General features: G+C 43.9%; 1 protein-coding gene across 1 annotated transcript in view; it reads left to right on the top strand.

Moving 5' to 3' along the window:
* The first annotated feature begins 7,995 nt into the window (after positions 1–7,995).
* runx3 (RUNX family transcription factor 3) overlaps positions 7,996–17,324 on the top strand; it is a 29,377-nt gene continuing 20,048 nt past the window's right edge. Inside the window, exons 1-3 of the mRNA XM_040137841.1 lie at positions 7,996–9,145; positions 9,926–10,082; positions 11,564–11,668. Coding sequence (XP_039993775.1) covers positions 8,888–9,145; positions 9,926–10,082; positions 11,564–11,668 — 520 coding nt within the window. The 5' untranslated portion in view covers positions 7,996–8,887. The remainder of the gene's footprint in view (positions 9,146–9,925; positions 10,083–11,563; positions 11,669–17,324) is intronic.

The raw sequence follows: 17,324 nt of genomic DNA on the forward strand, positions 1-17,324 counted from the left end.
ATTATCAGGGAATTAGTTTTAGACATGCTCAGGGTAATTTCATCACCTGCTTGTAATGTGTTATAACTGTTAAAAAGGAGCACGGAGAGTGAATTGATGTGGCTCCTGTGAAAGATTTCTCCCCTGATCTGTGTGTGGCAGCTGGGCTCTGGCAGGGCTCTGGCACCAGGGCTGCATGGCAGTTAAACTGTCACTAGCAGGAACTGTAAATCTTTTGCACAAGGTGAATGCAGCATGAGAGCACCACAGGTGTCTGTGCGCACTGCTTAGCGGTTGCAAGTTTGTCACAATACAACAGTTTGTCTTTGTCCCCCAGCCATCCTGAGGAGCAGTCTCCAAACTTTTTGCTGGACACATTTGGTAAAGTCAGAATGAGTCCAGATACTCTCTCTCTCTCTCTTTTTCTCTCTCTCTCACTGTGTGTGTGTGTGTGTGTGTGTGTGTGTGTGTGTGTGTGTGTGTGTGTGTGTGTGTGTGTGTGTGTGTGTGTGTGTGTGTGTAAGCTTCTGTGTGGGTACGTGTGTGTCTGGAGGGGGTGGGGGTGCTGTCACTTTGGCAACGCAACTGCACATATTGCAGCGATTACCACAGCGGAAAAATGTTTTTCTGCAACATGCAATTACTACAGATTACAGATTGCCGTCCTTGCATCAGAAGCTCTCGCCAGAAAAAGAGAAACACTGTGCATTTGTGTGTGTATGTGGATCTGTGTGTGTCGTTACACACAAATAGACAGTCAGACACTGTGACAAAGAAAGATGAGAAATGATTATAGCTCACACTAAAAACCACAACTGAAGAAAAATGGGGGAGTTGACGTATTTATGGGTCTCATTTAGATTTAAAAGTTATATTGACTTTCAGGGGTAAATAAAGACCCTGGAAAAAAATACAATCTTTCCTTCAGTAAAATGAAGAAAAGTAGAACAGTGTACATTTTGTAGGCCTTTGTCCATCAACGTCAACATTATGAAAAACATAAACTGGTGTCCTCATGAAGTACAAAACCCTAAATGCCACAAGCCATATCAATTTTGGACTTTACATTTCGTTCCAGGTTACAAATCACCCTGAATATCAAAAAGCTTCCTTCAGGTCACACTAAACAATATAGCCCAAAAGTGGTGCTCCGCAGCAAGGCAAGGCCCTATTTACAATCCCACCAGATCAAAACTCAACCCAAAGTGCTCCTATAATAGCACTGGGGCCTTTTGGTGAGCTTACCATCCAATGCTACTTTTAGTGGGTTTCCAAAGAATAAACAGGCCTGCGAACCACATCACAGGCTGCTGACTGTCATCGTTGGGTAAGTGTACCCGACGGATGATGTGAGGGCGGAGCGACCGTGACACTGGGGTTTACGGCAAGTTCCCCCTGCCTGCCTCGGGTGTGGTGTGTGCCATTGAGCAGGGAGGGGGCCTGACCACATCCAACCCCCAATCACAGTGAACCCATCTGAGTGTCACACTGTGCCTTTCATGACTTTGCGGGTCATTGTTAACACGACAGAAGTGAGTCCTGATTTTTTAAAGACTGAGGTATATTTGTTCATGCAGTTGCATTATGCTCACAGACCAAATAGGATCTGTAGCAGCCCCCTCTGGAGCAATAGTGGAAGAAGTATCCTTTTCTTAAGTAAAAGTACCCACACCACAATGTAAAAATACTCCAGTCCTGCATTTACAATTGTACCTAAGTAAAAGTACAAAATTATTATCAACAAAATGTACTTAAACTGAGTAACTTTTGCTAAGCAGCGGCTACTATAAGCACAAGTGGTGATGATTACAGGATAACAGTAAATACTATAATGTAGTGTAACAGGCACAAATAGAGAAGAGTCAAAAACTGTCAGTTATACAGCAATATTGAAAATCTGCTTGCTAACATTAGCTAATAAGCTACTGGTCATACCAGACCAGGTAAGGTTGTAGCAGCAAAACTCCTGAGTGTACTGAATTAAAAAACAGTTAATTTTACTAAAGGTGAATTAAATTTTTCATTTGCAAGGGGAAGACTGTGTTATTTTATTTTTTATTTAATAAATAGAGTTGCTTTAAAGTATCATAAGTACCCTTCCTGCAGAAATATTGCCCCTGTCACTGATAAACAATATTATTAGATTGTTAATACTGATACACCAATGCGCAAGTAGTATTTTACAGTTGTGGCTTTTTTGATTTGGAGCTCGTTTTAACTACTCTATAACAGTCAGTTTAGTCAAGTGGTTCCAAACCTGGTGGTTGGCCACCCTCCAAAGGGTCACAGGAGAAATCTGAGTGTTGTGAGATGGTTAATGGGGTAGAAAAGAAGAAAAAACTGCATTCTGCTACACAAATTTGTTTTCATTGTTTTTGACTATTCTGTAATCTTTGCTTTTTGGAATACTGGATAATTTTACTTCTTTGGGCCTTGAACCTTTATCTAAATGAAAACATTTGAGAATTTTAGAGGGGAACTGCCTTTTTGATGGCACAGCTATTGATAAGACACCAGAACTCACAGACACTGACTTTAAAAGCCAAAAAGATTCGGAACGACTGGTTTAATCTTTAATGTTTTTTTTTATGTGAAATCTTAAACTGAAAAATAACTATTAGCAATAGCAGTCAAATAACTGTAGTAGAGTAAAAATATAAAATAAAAATACAATATTTCCTTCTGTAAAATAGAATAAAAAGGGAATACTCAAGTAAAGTTCATGTAAAATTGTACTCTAGCAGATCGGGAAACATCTAGTGGCACCACTACCAAACTCATCGCATAATGTGTTCAGTATGAAATGACGTGTCAATTAGAAAAATATGTGCTTGGCACGTTTGAAAATGAAGGCAGTCTTTAAGAAGTCCATTTACATTCAACAGACAGACATAAAAACATAGTTGGAGTCGTCCCCCAACAGCCATTATAGTGCTCAATTGATTCAGAGGGCTTTAATAAGCCCTTGGCTCCCCTCCGCACCTTTTATAAAATGTAAGCAGAATATTAAAGATGCATGAAATGAATGTGCTCATTGTCTCCTCTGGCGACTGCTCAGTTCAACGCACCTACATAGTAGTTAGCTGCTGGGTTTGCAAATGTCACCAATCTCTTCATCACTTTTAGGATAATGTATACTCTAAACGCCTCCAAGGATCTGAAATTGGGACCTGACACTCTCATGAGTTACTGGATATCTAAAGTTCTGCAAGGGACAAACTATAGAAGTAAACCATAGAAATTAAAATAAAAATAAAGTTTTTTAAGGTCGTTAAGAGCTAAAACAAAGCTTGAGCGCACAAATGGATTCCAGTGATCTTTAAAACTAACACAGACAGCCTTGGTGGAGAAAAAATAACATCAGAATTTATGTGATCAAAATTGTTCAATGTGTTTCCTATTTTCTTGTCTGAACATCAAAATGGACAAAAATGACCACCAATTGTGATGTGCTGACACATTATGTAATCAAAATTTGAGAGAGAATCAGCCATCAGAGTAGCAAGAGCCCAAAACCCAAACAGTCTGTACCCACTCACTGTTGTTTAAAAGTTTCTCCATATACTTGTGTATATAAACACTTCGACGCTAGAATATGATTTCGCTTTGAGGGGACTGGCACAAATGGCTTTGGTGACTTACATCATGCTTGGAAGTCTAATCACAGACACTCTTGTCATATCGAGCAAAAAAAATCCATTTCGTAGCGAGCTATGTTTCAAAAAAAGGGAGGGAACGGTAAACAAGCCTGGCGTCCCGCAGCCACCACAGAATTCATCATTCAAAAAAATAAAAAAAAATTTAAAAAAATAACCCAAGCCCCAAAGTAGAGCTAATTTAATCCGAGAGGAATAAAACTCCATTTCATAGAAGTCGTCCATTCAGAACACTCATATTTCCACTGAGCAGAAACCCCCGGCTGAAATTTGAGCAGACACTTTTCGGAAGGAATGCATTCAGTGGGTTGAGGGCCAAAGCTTGCCCTGTAATTTGTGAATGTACAGAAATGTGTGACCGCCACAGCTCCTCTAAAGATAGAAATCTTTGTCTTATGTCATCGCTGAACCTCAAACTATTTCTAATTGCCCCCATAGCCCCCTTTTCCAAATGAATAGCTACCCATCCAAGGGCTTATGTGTGCATGTCTGAAAATAGCCCGGCAGTTTATACAGGCTAATAGATCATATTCAGTACAAAAAAATGAAAAATTTAAAGGGATCTCCACGTATTTGAGACTGTCCCCATCTTCAAAGTGACTTAGGTGGCACTGAAAGCCGTGTGGGTGGCATTTAGAGTCAGGTATACGTTTACAGAGCCCAAAGGTTTCCACTGGTTTATCTGCTAATGTGGATCATACTCATACTCTTAGTCTTATTCTTTACAGTCTGAGTCATTATTCATTAAACTTAAACTAAGTGGGATTTCCTTTTGGTTTTATACACACAGAAGAGGAAGGATCTTTAGTGTTCTTCGTTAAAGACTCCAAGGAACCTTGTGATTCGTAAAACTTCATTTTGCAAATTTATTTAGCTTTCTCCAGTGTTATAAATGACACATTTAGAAGGGTTTGACTGTGGTGCTATAGGAAGATTTCCTGGTTTCTTTATGGCCAACAACCATTTTTTGGTACTGAAGTGACCCCGTTTTATGTTATGAGCGTACATTATGACTCAGGTCAGGAAACCAGTGATGAAGGGAACCTCTTAGTCAAGTTCTCACAGAGTAACCCATCAGTAACAACGCTGTAATTTCTTGTTTTATATGTGAAGGATCCATTTTCTTTTCATTCTCGAATGGTAAGAATCATATATGCGGAGGCCCATTTGAGGTGGGTCTCGGGGTTTCACATGTCCTGCAGGAGTTCGGTCTTGATTTCAGGCTCAACCCACCCGGATCATTAAAAATCGTTCAGGGGCACAGCGGGCTCTGTCCTCAATGCCTGTGCGGCTGAAACTGTAGAAACTGCATGTTGAAATGCAGAGGTCTAAATGTGACAGGCGCCCGGGGCACACATTACAGCTGAGCAGGGTATAGCTGGGGCGTGTGGTCACATATTAATAATGAACTAGGGCAGGAGGATGACTAAAATATCACTGGCATTGTCATTGTCCCAGCTGAGCTTTACTCAAAATAGAGGCCACATGATAGGTGATCTGATCAGAGACGATTTCTTGTAGTCAGGATTGTAGAGGTTTAGCTGCTGCTGTTGCGTGGAGTGATCTGACTGTGAAATAAGGTTCTGTGAGTTGGGGTTACCCTGCATTTTCAAGTCAAAAAACAGCCAAACCGACTCATAGTAGGTGGCCTTTCCCCGGGAACCTTGTAAAGGAGGGTTTCTGCTGTTATATGCTCTGAGCTCGGAGGATGTCAGTAATGGCTTTACTATCACAATTTAAATAGTCTTTATGTCTGTGATTGGTATCATTTCTAATTTATAAAATAAAATAGGGTTGTTGTTTTCTTGTTTTGTTTAAACTTCCTGTTAACCCCCTTGAGTCCCCACACCTAACTGAACAACTGTCCTAGATCACCTAAAACCCAAGCGAACGCAAACAGGGAGTTTCAGGGTGTAACACAAGCTTATAGGTTAATATTTCTGTGACCTCAAAAGAGGCACTCCAAAAAAAAAAAAAAAAAAAAACTTTTTTTTTTTTAAAAATACGATGAAACTAAAAAAATGAGAACAGACACGTAGGAGCTGTTTTATGTAGATTTGATTTTTTGAACTAATGTTTAGCAGCACTTTCCCCGAGCAGATAATTCAGACACAGGTATGGAATAATGTTTATACACTGCATAGGTTTTTTTTCTACTTGTGTTAGTGCTTTTTCCTTAAGGATTAGTGCACACTGCATCGTTGCACCACCGCTGACATTGTGATTTTTCTGGCTCTGGTTTGGTCCCAAATCACAGCTGTTGTGAAAAATAAAATGGCATATACACACCACTCAGCCAAAACATTAAACTGGTTTTACTGACTGGTTTTAATGTTGTGGCTGGTCTAATGTTCACACCTTATTTGGACACTTCCACTATGAGGAATTCTCTATATGTTGTCTTTTTAACTTTGTAAATCTTTCCTCTGCGCCTCTCTCTGCCTCCCTGACTTGGATCAGTGCGTTAGGGGGAAATTGTGGGAAAATCTGAAGCCACGCGGATGACTCCTCGCGCCACTTAACTGCACCTAATTTATTCTCGTGCAAGTAAACAGCTTGAAAAACCGCCACACACACACACACACACACACGAAGAGGCAGGCACGCACGACAATAAAATGTGTTATTATTAAAATGAAACATCGATTGATTGGATGCATTTTAAATGGATCTTCAAGGAAAATCCAGATGACTTGCTCAATATTTCTTTTATTTTCAATTTCCTTTTTGCATAAATGATATTAGGCCATTTTATGTCGTTTTTTTTTTTTTAATCGAAGCTGACAGAATGTTTTAATTAATTTCTGGACCAGTCAAGTCCCGGAATATTTCAAAAAATAATGTTAACCATCGTAATGAATAATAAACTCCATCAGTTCTCACCAGACCCAACAAGGTCTTGTATACAGGATTTTCAGCGGTGTTTAGGAAATTATTCGTGTATTTACTGTAAAACACACAAAACACTGAATAAATGAAATCTCTAAATGTTGTATTTAGGGGTGGAAATATTAACTCTGATCCAGCACATGGCTTCACCGTGCGGTTATTAAACGAATAACTGTCACTATTTTTAGGACAATTTCATTTCTCAACAATTATAATTAAGTTGATTGTGATTCTGGCAAAAGCTCAAATGTAGATGCGGTCAGATGTTTCCCGACGCGTCTTCCAGCGACAACAACGCCTCACAAACGCGATTCGTTTCGCTGGTTCGACCAGAGTCGAAATTAAATCAAATATCCAACTTTCTCAGAGCACAGATAAAAGTTTCCTTTTCCACTGCAGATGTGAAATGTCTGCCCTGAAGACTGGCTGAGCTGACGGCGATTGAAAAGGCAAATGCGCCAACTAGTGTCGGAAGGCAGCACGGCGGGGGCTTTGAAGGGTTTGCATCGATGCAACCCTCAACATTTCAGGCTTCTAATGAATTCAGCCTCTGGCACACGCACTTATTACTCTGTTGTGTCGATTGACGTGGGGGGCAAAAAACTAATTTGCTTGTTTGCTTTCATTTTCTTATTGAACTCAGCCCATTAAAGTGATACCAATCTGTCCCAAACCCCTTAACTCCAATTTTATGAAAAAAAATTCATTCACCTGGAGGTGTGAAGGTGTGAAGCCGCCACAGATATAATGGCTTTTCAAAACTGAATAAATGAGAGTAAAACCACAGGCCTCTGCAGTCTAAATCCTTCTTCAGGCAAATCATAAACAGCTCAAATTCCGAGCAGAGAAGGTGCAGTGATAAATCACTGCGACTGGGATAAAGGTGATGATCTTTTATTTTCTATGTTATTACATGATATTAGAGCCTTCCCTAAAAGACTAGCAATTCGCAATCTCCACACAAAGGTTGTGTTGCACAAAAGCAGGATGTTTTTTTTTTTGTGTTTTTTTTTTACATCTTGAAAGTCCATCAAATTTAATGTCTAACACATTTATGGTTGCTCCACCTCGCCAACGTTGCGTTATGATTATTGGCTCCAATGTAAAATCAATTTGCGTCCAAATAAATCTAAGTCTTTTTTTATTGCGTTCTGATAAACCGAGGGTCCCTTCTGCAAAAGCAGCTGCCTTACATGTCACAGTGCGTCCGCATTTTTCCCCATCGGTTGACGCGCGCTGCCTGTGCAGTGTAGAAAAACGCGAGCAGCGAGAAAAAGCACAGATAGGGATCAATAATTAAGCTCGTGTGTGTGACAGCAGCACGGGGTGGCAGACGGAGCAGCGGCGAGTTTGATTGGTCCGGTGAAAGCCCAACCCAGCAGAGTCATTGGTGGAGATCATTTCCACACTCCCGAGCACTAAACACTAAAATGACTCGGGTAAAATAATATCGCGGCACTCTGCACGGCAGTTCAGCCTCGCGGCTCCCTCCTGCGCCCCAGAGCCCTGCCACAGCGGATAACTTGAAAGGAAACTGGAGCGACAGGACAATTCCCTCTATCCCACAGTAGCGTTGTTTTCGTTTTTCGTGGGAAGATCCAACCAGGATAAAGTTGCGAGAACTTCTGCGCACGAAAGGGACACTGATATACTTCAACTTCAGTTTGACTGTAGATATTCGGGTTCGAGAATTTGAGTTTTACGGTTCTTTTTTTTTTTTTTTTTTTCGTTGTTGTTGTTGTTGTTGTTGTTTTTCCCAGCGGAGTCTGAGGAGGCGTCTGGCAGTCGCGATCATCTGTTTTAAGAACTCTAGTCGAGCAAGGCAGTCAAGCAGGACCGCCTAACTTCTTTTTGCATCACGTCTGGATTATCTGACCACACTGACTGATTTGCGATTTCGGAGTGAAAGCTCGGGTAGTTCGGTGGTGTCGGCATATCGTACACACGCGGTCGGCACTGTCCGTCAAGTGTGGGACAGATAAGACCCGCGACAGACGACAGACTCGGCTCTGAGAGAAGTAGGGGAGCGCGCGGGGCTTGTGTCTGAAGTTAGCGAGGAGAGAGCAACGCCGATGTTCCTCAGGCGGACGCATCCTGTGCAGATGATCTAGGCGCACAGTCACCAGAGTTCACGCTCTCTGTTAAGGTAGCGAGGCTCTCTCCGCTCAGACTTAGTGCGCTCTCGCCTCCATCCTTCCGCGCTCACTCGGCGGACTCCTGAGACCATCGGCGCCTGGAGGAAAAAGAAGAGAAAAAAAGAAAGAAAGAAAGAAAAAACCCCCCCCTTTTTTTTCTTTTTTCTCCCCGAGAGTCCTGCTCTTCTGATACAAACCAGTCAGGTGGCACTGACCCAAGCTGTTGTGATGCATATTCCCGTAGAGCCGCCCACCACCAGACGGTTCACGCCGCCCTCCACGTCCTTCCCCTGCAGTAAGATTGGAGACGGCAACGGGGCCATGGCCACCCCGGGGCCCCTCAGGTCAAGACCGGACACGAGGAACGTGGTGGACGTCTTGGCGGACCACGCCGGCGAGCTGGTCCGGACCGACAGCCCAAACTTCCTCTGCTCTGTGCTCCCGTCTCACTGGAGGTGCAACAAGACGCTCCCCGTGGCTTTCAAGGCAAGACACATGGCTTCTAAATATCATTGATCATATTTGATTGTTAATGACGCAAACTGTGTGTTTTTTTTATTTCTGGGAAACGCATGAGAAACGACTTTTTGATTTAAGAGCATCCAGATCACTTTTTAAGGAGGTCATTTCATCGAAGTTATTCGGGCTATAAATAAGAGCGGGCTCTGGAAGTTGGGCTTTTTTGCTCTCTGCAAATTGCATTTGTGTAGGATGTAAAATTATTAACAAGTACAGGTAAGCTGTTCCTTTACTAGCTTTAAACTCCGCCATACAGAATAATAGCACCCTAAAATCGGCCCAGAAATTATTGCAGAAAAGAGGTCTCCAATTACAAGAGGTCTGAACAAATAGATCCGAGCTCAATTTTCACTGCTACGTTTTGCTCTACTATATATTATTGTGATGCTTTATAGGTAAATTATTTGTGGCTTGTGTCAGCAACGAGCCTTGGTTTGCTTAAATCAGGTGTTTGGCTCAGATCCGATGAGAGCGCAAGGAAAAATACGCAACAGTAACAGAGTTGGTAATGGCATGCATGTCATAAAATTGTTTATAAAATGTATATTTAAATGCTAACCGGCTACGCTTGAGGCGTGTACTTTAGGGAATCTCCCAGCTATATAATTTGGTTAATTGCTGACATTGTGGTGAAGATGTAACATTATTTGAGTTTAATACGGGCGCCGGATACGGTTTTTACGCGCGCGTTCTGCGTGCATTTGGTCCGGCGACCCAGGCTGACCGCTCGCTCTCTCCTGCGCACAGGTCGTGGCTCTCGGCGACGTCCCCGACGGGACTCTGGTCACCGTGATGGCCGGCAACGACGAGAACTACTCGGCCGAGCTGAGGAACGCCTCGGCCGTGATGAAGAACCAGGTGGCCCGCTTCAACGACCTGCGCTTCGTGGGCAGGAGCGGGCGAGGTGAGCGGAGACTCTCTGTCGCTTTCCCACACACACACACACACACACACACCAGCTAGCACACGCACAGACACACACACACACACATAAGAGACTGGCAAAGTCTCTGCTGGCGATGCCATTTGCAGCAAATTTTGGAAACGCGCTTATAATAATAATAATAATTATTATAATAATAATAATAATAGATTATATTTCTGGGTCTAAGCGGACTGACAACTGATAGCGTGCTATTATTTTTTAGTGAACGTGAAACATCGTTAAACGTCTGGATCACCGAATATGTCGCACGGCCAGGAAGCTGTCGTCCATTTTTCTCCCCTAAAATATAGCTTGGAGGTGGATGCCTGCCAGTTTTGGCCCGATCTCTGTCGTGTAGTACAAAGATCAAAACCACAAATGTGGAATCGTTTAGGTGTGGGCACGGCGGGTGCCAGCGCTTTGCCAACTGACGTTCGAGGGTGTCATCTGAAATGTCTGGCCTGCGTCACGGTGCACGGTTGCAGTGTGACTGCGGCCTAATTTTCCTAATCCCCGGGATTGCAAATAATTATCCACTTGGTGTAAATCTGAGGCGAGGATGAAAAAAAAAAAAAAGAAAAAAGAAAAAAACCACCTCGTAATTCGTGTCCCGGGGCAATCTGTCAAACAATCCCCGCCACCACGAAGTATTATTTTTTTTATTTTTATCGGTGTGTTTAATTGCTGCAGGTTAAGGGAAAAAAAAAAAAAATTAAATCGACACATCGACAGACCTATTTGCAGGGTGTTGTGCTAAATGCACGGGCGCGCTGCAACATTTCCACACTGTACTGAGTGAATCCAAACCTCTCCATTTCTCTAGGGTAAATAACCAAATATCGTGAACTAAAAATGACCTTAAAAGCCTGAAACATCTTCATCTAGAGGAGGCATTTCTGTCATTCCCCGCAGTCTTCTCTGGCCTTTCTCCGGCCTTTTATACCTCATTTGAAGTGAAAATAGATGTGGTTTGATGACTGGAAAACGGCTCTCGTCTTCGAATTAAAAAGTAGCCCACACCTTTCATTTCTGTATTCGGCTACCCCGCCCGAGGATTCTTCTTCTTTTTGTCTGTCTTCCCACGCACTCGCTTTTCAACGCGAGATGCCTTTTTTGCAAGGACTCTGATGGAGATGGGAGCAAGATCTGGTGTCGTTGAACACAATAAGCTGTCGCTATAAGAACAATCTGGAAACACATTCTCCCAATAATCTAAATTGTACCCGCAGTTTTTTGTTTTTTTTTAATTATTTCATCTATTGATTGATTTCATTTATTTTTTGAAAAAACCTTAATTCAAAGGCTGCAGAAGAACAAAAGCAGGTGGTGATCGGAGGTTGAACAAGCGAGGCATTGTTACAAACAAGCGGGAAAAAAGGGTTGCACAGATAGTTCGAAAAGGCCACAACAGAAGGTGAAATGTCTCCCATAAATCTCACGGACATGTTGCTGTGCTGCAGGGAAGAGCTTCACCCTGACCATCACCGTGTTCACCGGACCGCCACAGGTGGCCACCTACCACCGCGCCATCAAAGTCACCGTGGATGGACCCCGGGAACCGCGCAGTGAGTACATGCAGGCGCACACACACACACACGAACACACACACTACTCTTGTTATTGCTAAGAAGCATCGTGGTGCGATGTGAGCGCCGCGGAGCCACTCGGTGGGGGCAGTTCTTCGCTGTTCTGAGAGCGGGGGTGTAAGTATCTCTACAGGCTTGAAGGACTGCATGAGTCGAACGCGGGTGATATAATTACAAAGTGATACTGCTAGAAAGTCGGATAACGTGTGTGTGTGTGTGTGTGTGTGTGTGTGTGTGTGTGTGTGTGTGTGTGTGTGTGTGTGTGTGTGTGGGCTATATATTCCTCACACTGTGGAGGCAAAAATCTGTTCCCACGATCACGTGGAAAAATACGGTTTCCACTCGATTAAACCTTAGGGCTAAGACTTGTTGGGGGGTTTAAGATCAGAATGAGGGCCAGGTGAAGGCCGAGGTTCGACATGTCGTGCTTATAGTAAGCCTCTAGAGACTGAATGTAGCGCAGTATATTGTCCTCACAAGTAGAGTAGTGCAGTGTGTGTGTGTGTGTGTGTGTGTGTGTGTGTGTGTGTGTGTGTGTGTGTGTGTGTGTGTGTGCGCGCAGTATGGGCACAGGGACGGCCCTAGTCAGAGGAAACTGTAAAGCATATTAAGGCATAACTCAAGACCACTAAGAGGAGCTGAGTGAGTCTCCAAGCCGCAGGTGGCTCAGCTCAGTGAAAGCCCACTCCTCCTCCTCCTCCTCCTCTTCCTCCCTCCCGGCCCCTCAACCCCCAGCTCCCCCAGCGCTGGTCAGAAGGGTCCTACCTGCCCGACCGCATAAGCGGACTCTGGCCACCGTTAGCCCTGGCAGGGAGGCTCGCGTGCCGGAGCTGTTAGCGCCACCCTCCAGCGGTTTGATGCTGCTGGTGTGAGGGACGGTGGAGAAACGGCGTTAATCAGACCAGTCGGTCTTTGCCGAGGGAGGCGGGCGTGCGCGGATTTCCCGGGAGCTTCGAGGCGGGACAGACAAGATGGCGGGGATCTCGCGATCTACCTGTGGAGAGATGGCGTCTGTAATGGGGGCCTCTGGGCGGTGGTGGAGGGGGGCTATTTGGGAGAGGGACGATTTGGCCCAGTCAAAACAGACCACAGCAGGGAGAGAGAGAGAGAGGGTGGCAGCAAGTGTCAGATGAGGAGGGAAACGGCTGGCAGAGAGGGAGCTGAGGGGCACAGAGAAAGGGCCATCACCCCCCCCCTCCACCAGGCTATTTGCAGATTTATAAAAGAGAACAGTGACTGTGAAGGAGGGAGGGACGAGATAATAATAAACACTGCATATGTGAATGTGTGGATGGTTTCAATTTGATTGTCTTTTGTTTAAAGAAGAAAATACCAGAGCGTGTGGGCCTGTGCTAAGATGCATTCTCATGAAAAAGAGGCTCGGCTTGAAATAACTCTGTACATTAAGATTGTCTCCCGTCTGTCTGTCGGCGTGTTACAGCTTCAGCTGGGGCGTCAGCGTGGCCGCGCTACTTTTACACTGGCGCTGGGCGCTATGAAGTGACACCGTTTAATATAGGGCAGCGGGAATTCAGGGCTCCGTTAAACTCTGTTACGCGGTGCTGAGAGGGAATTCGTAGAATGACAGAAAATAAACTTCTGCAAGGGCTGATTTTAAAGAATATATCTGGAGAGGATTTGAATGACCTATGACCTACTTCAGATGAATCCCCTGGTGACTAAGATTTGTGCAAATGTTTAAAATACTGAGTCAAATCTTATCTGAAATATGAATAAAACATCCAGTTACTCTGCAGTGTTAAACAGATCCAGCATATACCAGGAAATTCAAAGAGCTGATCACGATTAATTGAATAAACATTTGGAAACTCATCATATTTATATTGGTCATTGTCTTGGTTTGAATGAGTGGCCAGATCTGAGCCGAGTTTTCAGTCCAATGTGGTGTACTGAAGGGCTTTTTAGCCTCAAAATAGAAATCACTTGTGAGATGAAATAAAGGACCTCTCTTATTTTAACAAGAGGCACTTTCTAAGAGTAAAATATCAGTCATGTCCCGGCACAGGAACACACACTACCATTCAGACCTCATTAGGACCATAAAAATAATCACATTCTTCTCTAACCACAGGGCACCACATTATATCAGCTGTACAACGTCTAGAGCCGAGAGGCACTATTGCTAACACATGAAACTAACTGCATTTTTTCATTATAAATCTCATCCCCAGAAACACTCGTATATTCCAACGCTGCTTTGACCTCTTGATTTTTCACCAACAATGCCGCACAATGTTGCCTGTGCGTCTAAGCCTTAGCATTCATAGGGGAAGAGAGAGAGAGCAGACAGCCCGAAGCCAGACTTGGCTATGCTGCGTTCACCTGTCCGCAGGCTGGCAGGCCGCGGAGCCGGCCTGCACGGGGCTTTACAGGCTGTTTGTGCAGGGCCGGCATTTGCATGGCTGCCAGCCAAGCAGCGGCGGGAGCTGGCACCGGGGGAGAGGAGGTTTTATTAATGTTTACTGATCCAGTCAGGAGAACCTGATGGACAGGACGGCAACGGTGGCTCGCCTTCAGCAATGTAACAAAGAGCACCGTGCTTTTCTGACGACACTTGAGCTGTAAAAAAGACTCACAGATGACCAAGCATCCACACTCACACACACACACACACACACACATAAATGGATATAAATACATAGACACACACAGACAGCCTTCTGTTCCTGAACAGAAAGTAGGCTAAATGTTCAGCTAAGTATTTTTGTCTCCCTTGCTGTTGATTTCCTCATCACACATCCGGCATTCGTCACCATACCCCTTCCACCCCCCCACCCCCCCTTCTGCCTTTTATTCTTTATTATTAAACTTCTGTCGAGGCCAAACTGGAAACACAACTGTTGCAACTGTTGATGAAAACTCTCCCTCCGCTTCTGTCTGGGCAGCAGCTTTAACATTATGCCTCATCCAACAACAAGAGAGAGCATGCCGAGTTAGAAATTCGAAAAAAAACAGAGCAAAAGACGTAAGTGTCAAGACCCTCCCTGTTTGTTGCCGGTATCAGATGCCTCTGCAACACCACTCACACTCTCGATGCACCCTGCAGGGTTATTCTCAATTAATCCCACAACTTTATTTTTGGTGCCCTTCTCACTCCCTCACTTATATATGACATCAGCCGCTGCCTATTTCCCCCATGGGGGAGGGGCCGTTTGTATTTCTGTATCTCTCAACCTGAAACAAATCAGTCCCCGGGAAGAAAAGATGAACTCACCTCAACTCTCCCCTCGCTGCCTCTGTTTGCTCACCGCAGGTCAGAGAGATTAAAAAAAGGGTCAGAAATATTTTGAGCTTGTGAAATACTGTTTAGAAGTTCACTGAAACTTAAGTTTGTAAACGTGTAAAAAAAAAAAAAGAGTTGCACAAACAGATATAATTTGTGCAGATGTGCAGAAAATATTTGAAAATTAAAAAAAAAAGAATGTGTGCAGCAATGATTTCTAAATTGACATAAGAATTTTTGTGAATATCTGAGGACAAATTCAAAGCCGCGTCTGAAAATCGACGTATCAAAGTTAAAATCTGTGTGTGTGTCGCTTAAGTTACTTCACTAGTACTGAATGTTCTGACTGGCAAATCAGAAAACTACATTTTTTCGTGAAAATCAAAATCTTTTAGACCTGTTTTGTTCCCACCCAGGGGTCTGTGGGCTGATAAGAAAGCTGGAGAAACTGATAGAATAGAACAGTTGTTTGCTGAATGTTAAGGGATGTGGAGGCCTGTTGTACCCCAGTAAGGTCAATGCGTACACCTATAAACTGCATATGTCCAGATAGAAGTCAAACACACCCATAGTCCCACGCATCCACCGAAATCACACAAGTGCTGTCGTGTTTTGTTGCCTGTATTTGCTTGGCTGGGTGTGTTCACACAGAGAAGAGAATGGCAGGCATGGGGGGGGGGGACTCGCCGCAGCAGCAGTGGGGGTGCTTGTTGGAGTTGGCGGGTTGATTCTATTTGCATTTGGCACACAGACTGTACAGAGTATGCAAATAGACAAACAATGACATTTGCTGTGTTATTTTTCCTGTGATATTGCAGTCTCTCTGTAAAGTAAACAAAAAGATAGCATGCGCGTTGTTGTGTATATATTTGCGTGTGTGGGTGCTCAGCTCATGCACCTGCCAGGTGCGTTCATCTCTTTAAGTCGGCTGTATGAGCCACGCCCATGCTCCACAAATCACATGAAAGGCTCCCCCTTGGTGCGAATTGCTCTCTCAAAGGCGACTTTGATGTTTGAAAATGGAGATGGGTGTCTTTGAAAGAAAGGCCTACAGGTGTATCAGTGCCAGGGGAGGGGAAAAACAGTGGCATGTCTGACACCGGGTGCTTTCCTGACTGCTAATGGCTCGCCAGGACTCTAAGATGTATGACCTGGAGACATAGTGGCCTGTGCACATAATCATACGCACGCACGCAAGTACGCAAACACAAAAATAGTGATAGTGGTTAGCCTCAACAATCAAACTCATGACCGACTAATTTATGATTTGATAGAGAAGATAGTCTGCCTCAATACCACTCACAGACAGATGGGAACAGATAAGGGGCAGATTTTGTGTCTTTTTTCCGAGAAATTACTCTTTGACGTCTGCAGTGACCGGAGGCCGTCAACTGTGGCGCTCCTCCTCCTCCTCCTCCCGGGGGTCACTCCAGGCGCATCATACTTGGCTTCAGTGATTAGAAGTAGAGCAAATATTGGTCAACTGATAAATCCACTGGAATGCAGCAGTGTACGTTGAACGGGTTTTGGACTGATTTCAGCGAGGAACTTGTATGTTGGGATAAAACCTCCACCACATTCTGAGGTCTGTGGCTTGTGATTATTGGTGACGGATGAGGACAGTATCCTCCAGCGGTCATGCGGGATCTCTATGCATTACAGGCAGCCAAAGACACTCCATTGTTAATTATTTTGTAAGACATTTTTTGCCTCTTTATTTTAAATATGAATGATTGCAGGACTGTTGCTGTCAGGCATTCAAATTTAATAGCACCGACATGAAAGCATCTGTAATATAATCAAATTTTGTCATGGGAGGGTAAATAAAGGACTAAGATAGAAGCTCTTTGACCACTGTTGCCACCTTAACCACATCTAGGATCTTTGAGGGCAACTCCCCTTGAGGGCCACACATACACACACACACAAGAACACAGCTGCTGGTAATCCTACTTAGGCTTTTTTACTTAAGCTTTCATGTGAAAGCAGAGCTAATTAGTCTAAATACCTCGACTAAACTGAGATACAAAGAAAATATACCCAATAGTCTATTACTGGCACTCTGTTTCCTTTTATCCCCTCGCTGCCTCTGTTTGCTCTTCGGCATGTTGCTGCAGTGGCAATGCACAAGTTTCTGCTAAAAACAGGAAAAAAGAAGAACATTGTCTAACATTTTGAAACAGGGCAATGTCTCCTCCTCGGGCCAGCTGATGACTGTCAGAGACAGACACACAATGGCCTTGGGGTGAAATGCCCTTTCTTTTTCCACCCAGACAAAAATTTCCGCCCTATATTTGGTGACGCCAGATAGAACAGCAGGACACACTAGGAATTACCGAATTATTTACAGAGGCACCAGACAGCGCTTCAATCTGATGATGCAAGTAGAAA

The sequence above is a fragment of the Xiphias gladius genome, chromosome 10 (genome assembly GCF_016859285.1).
Source record: "Xiphias gladius isolate SHS-SW01 ecotype Sanya breed wild chromosome 10, ASM1685928v1, whole genome shotgun sequence".
Lineage (NCBI taxonomy): Eukaryota > Metazoa > Chordata > Actinopteri > Istiophoriformes > Xiphiidae > Xiphias > Xiphias gladius.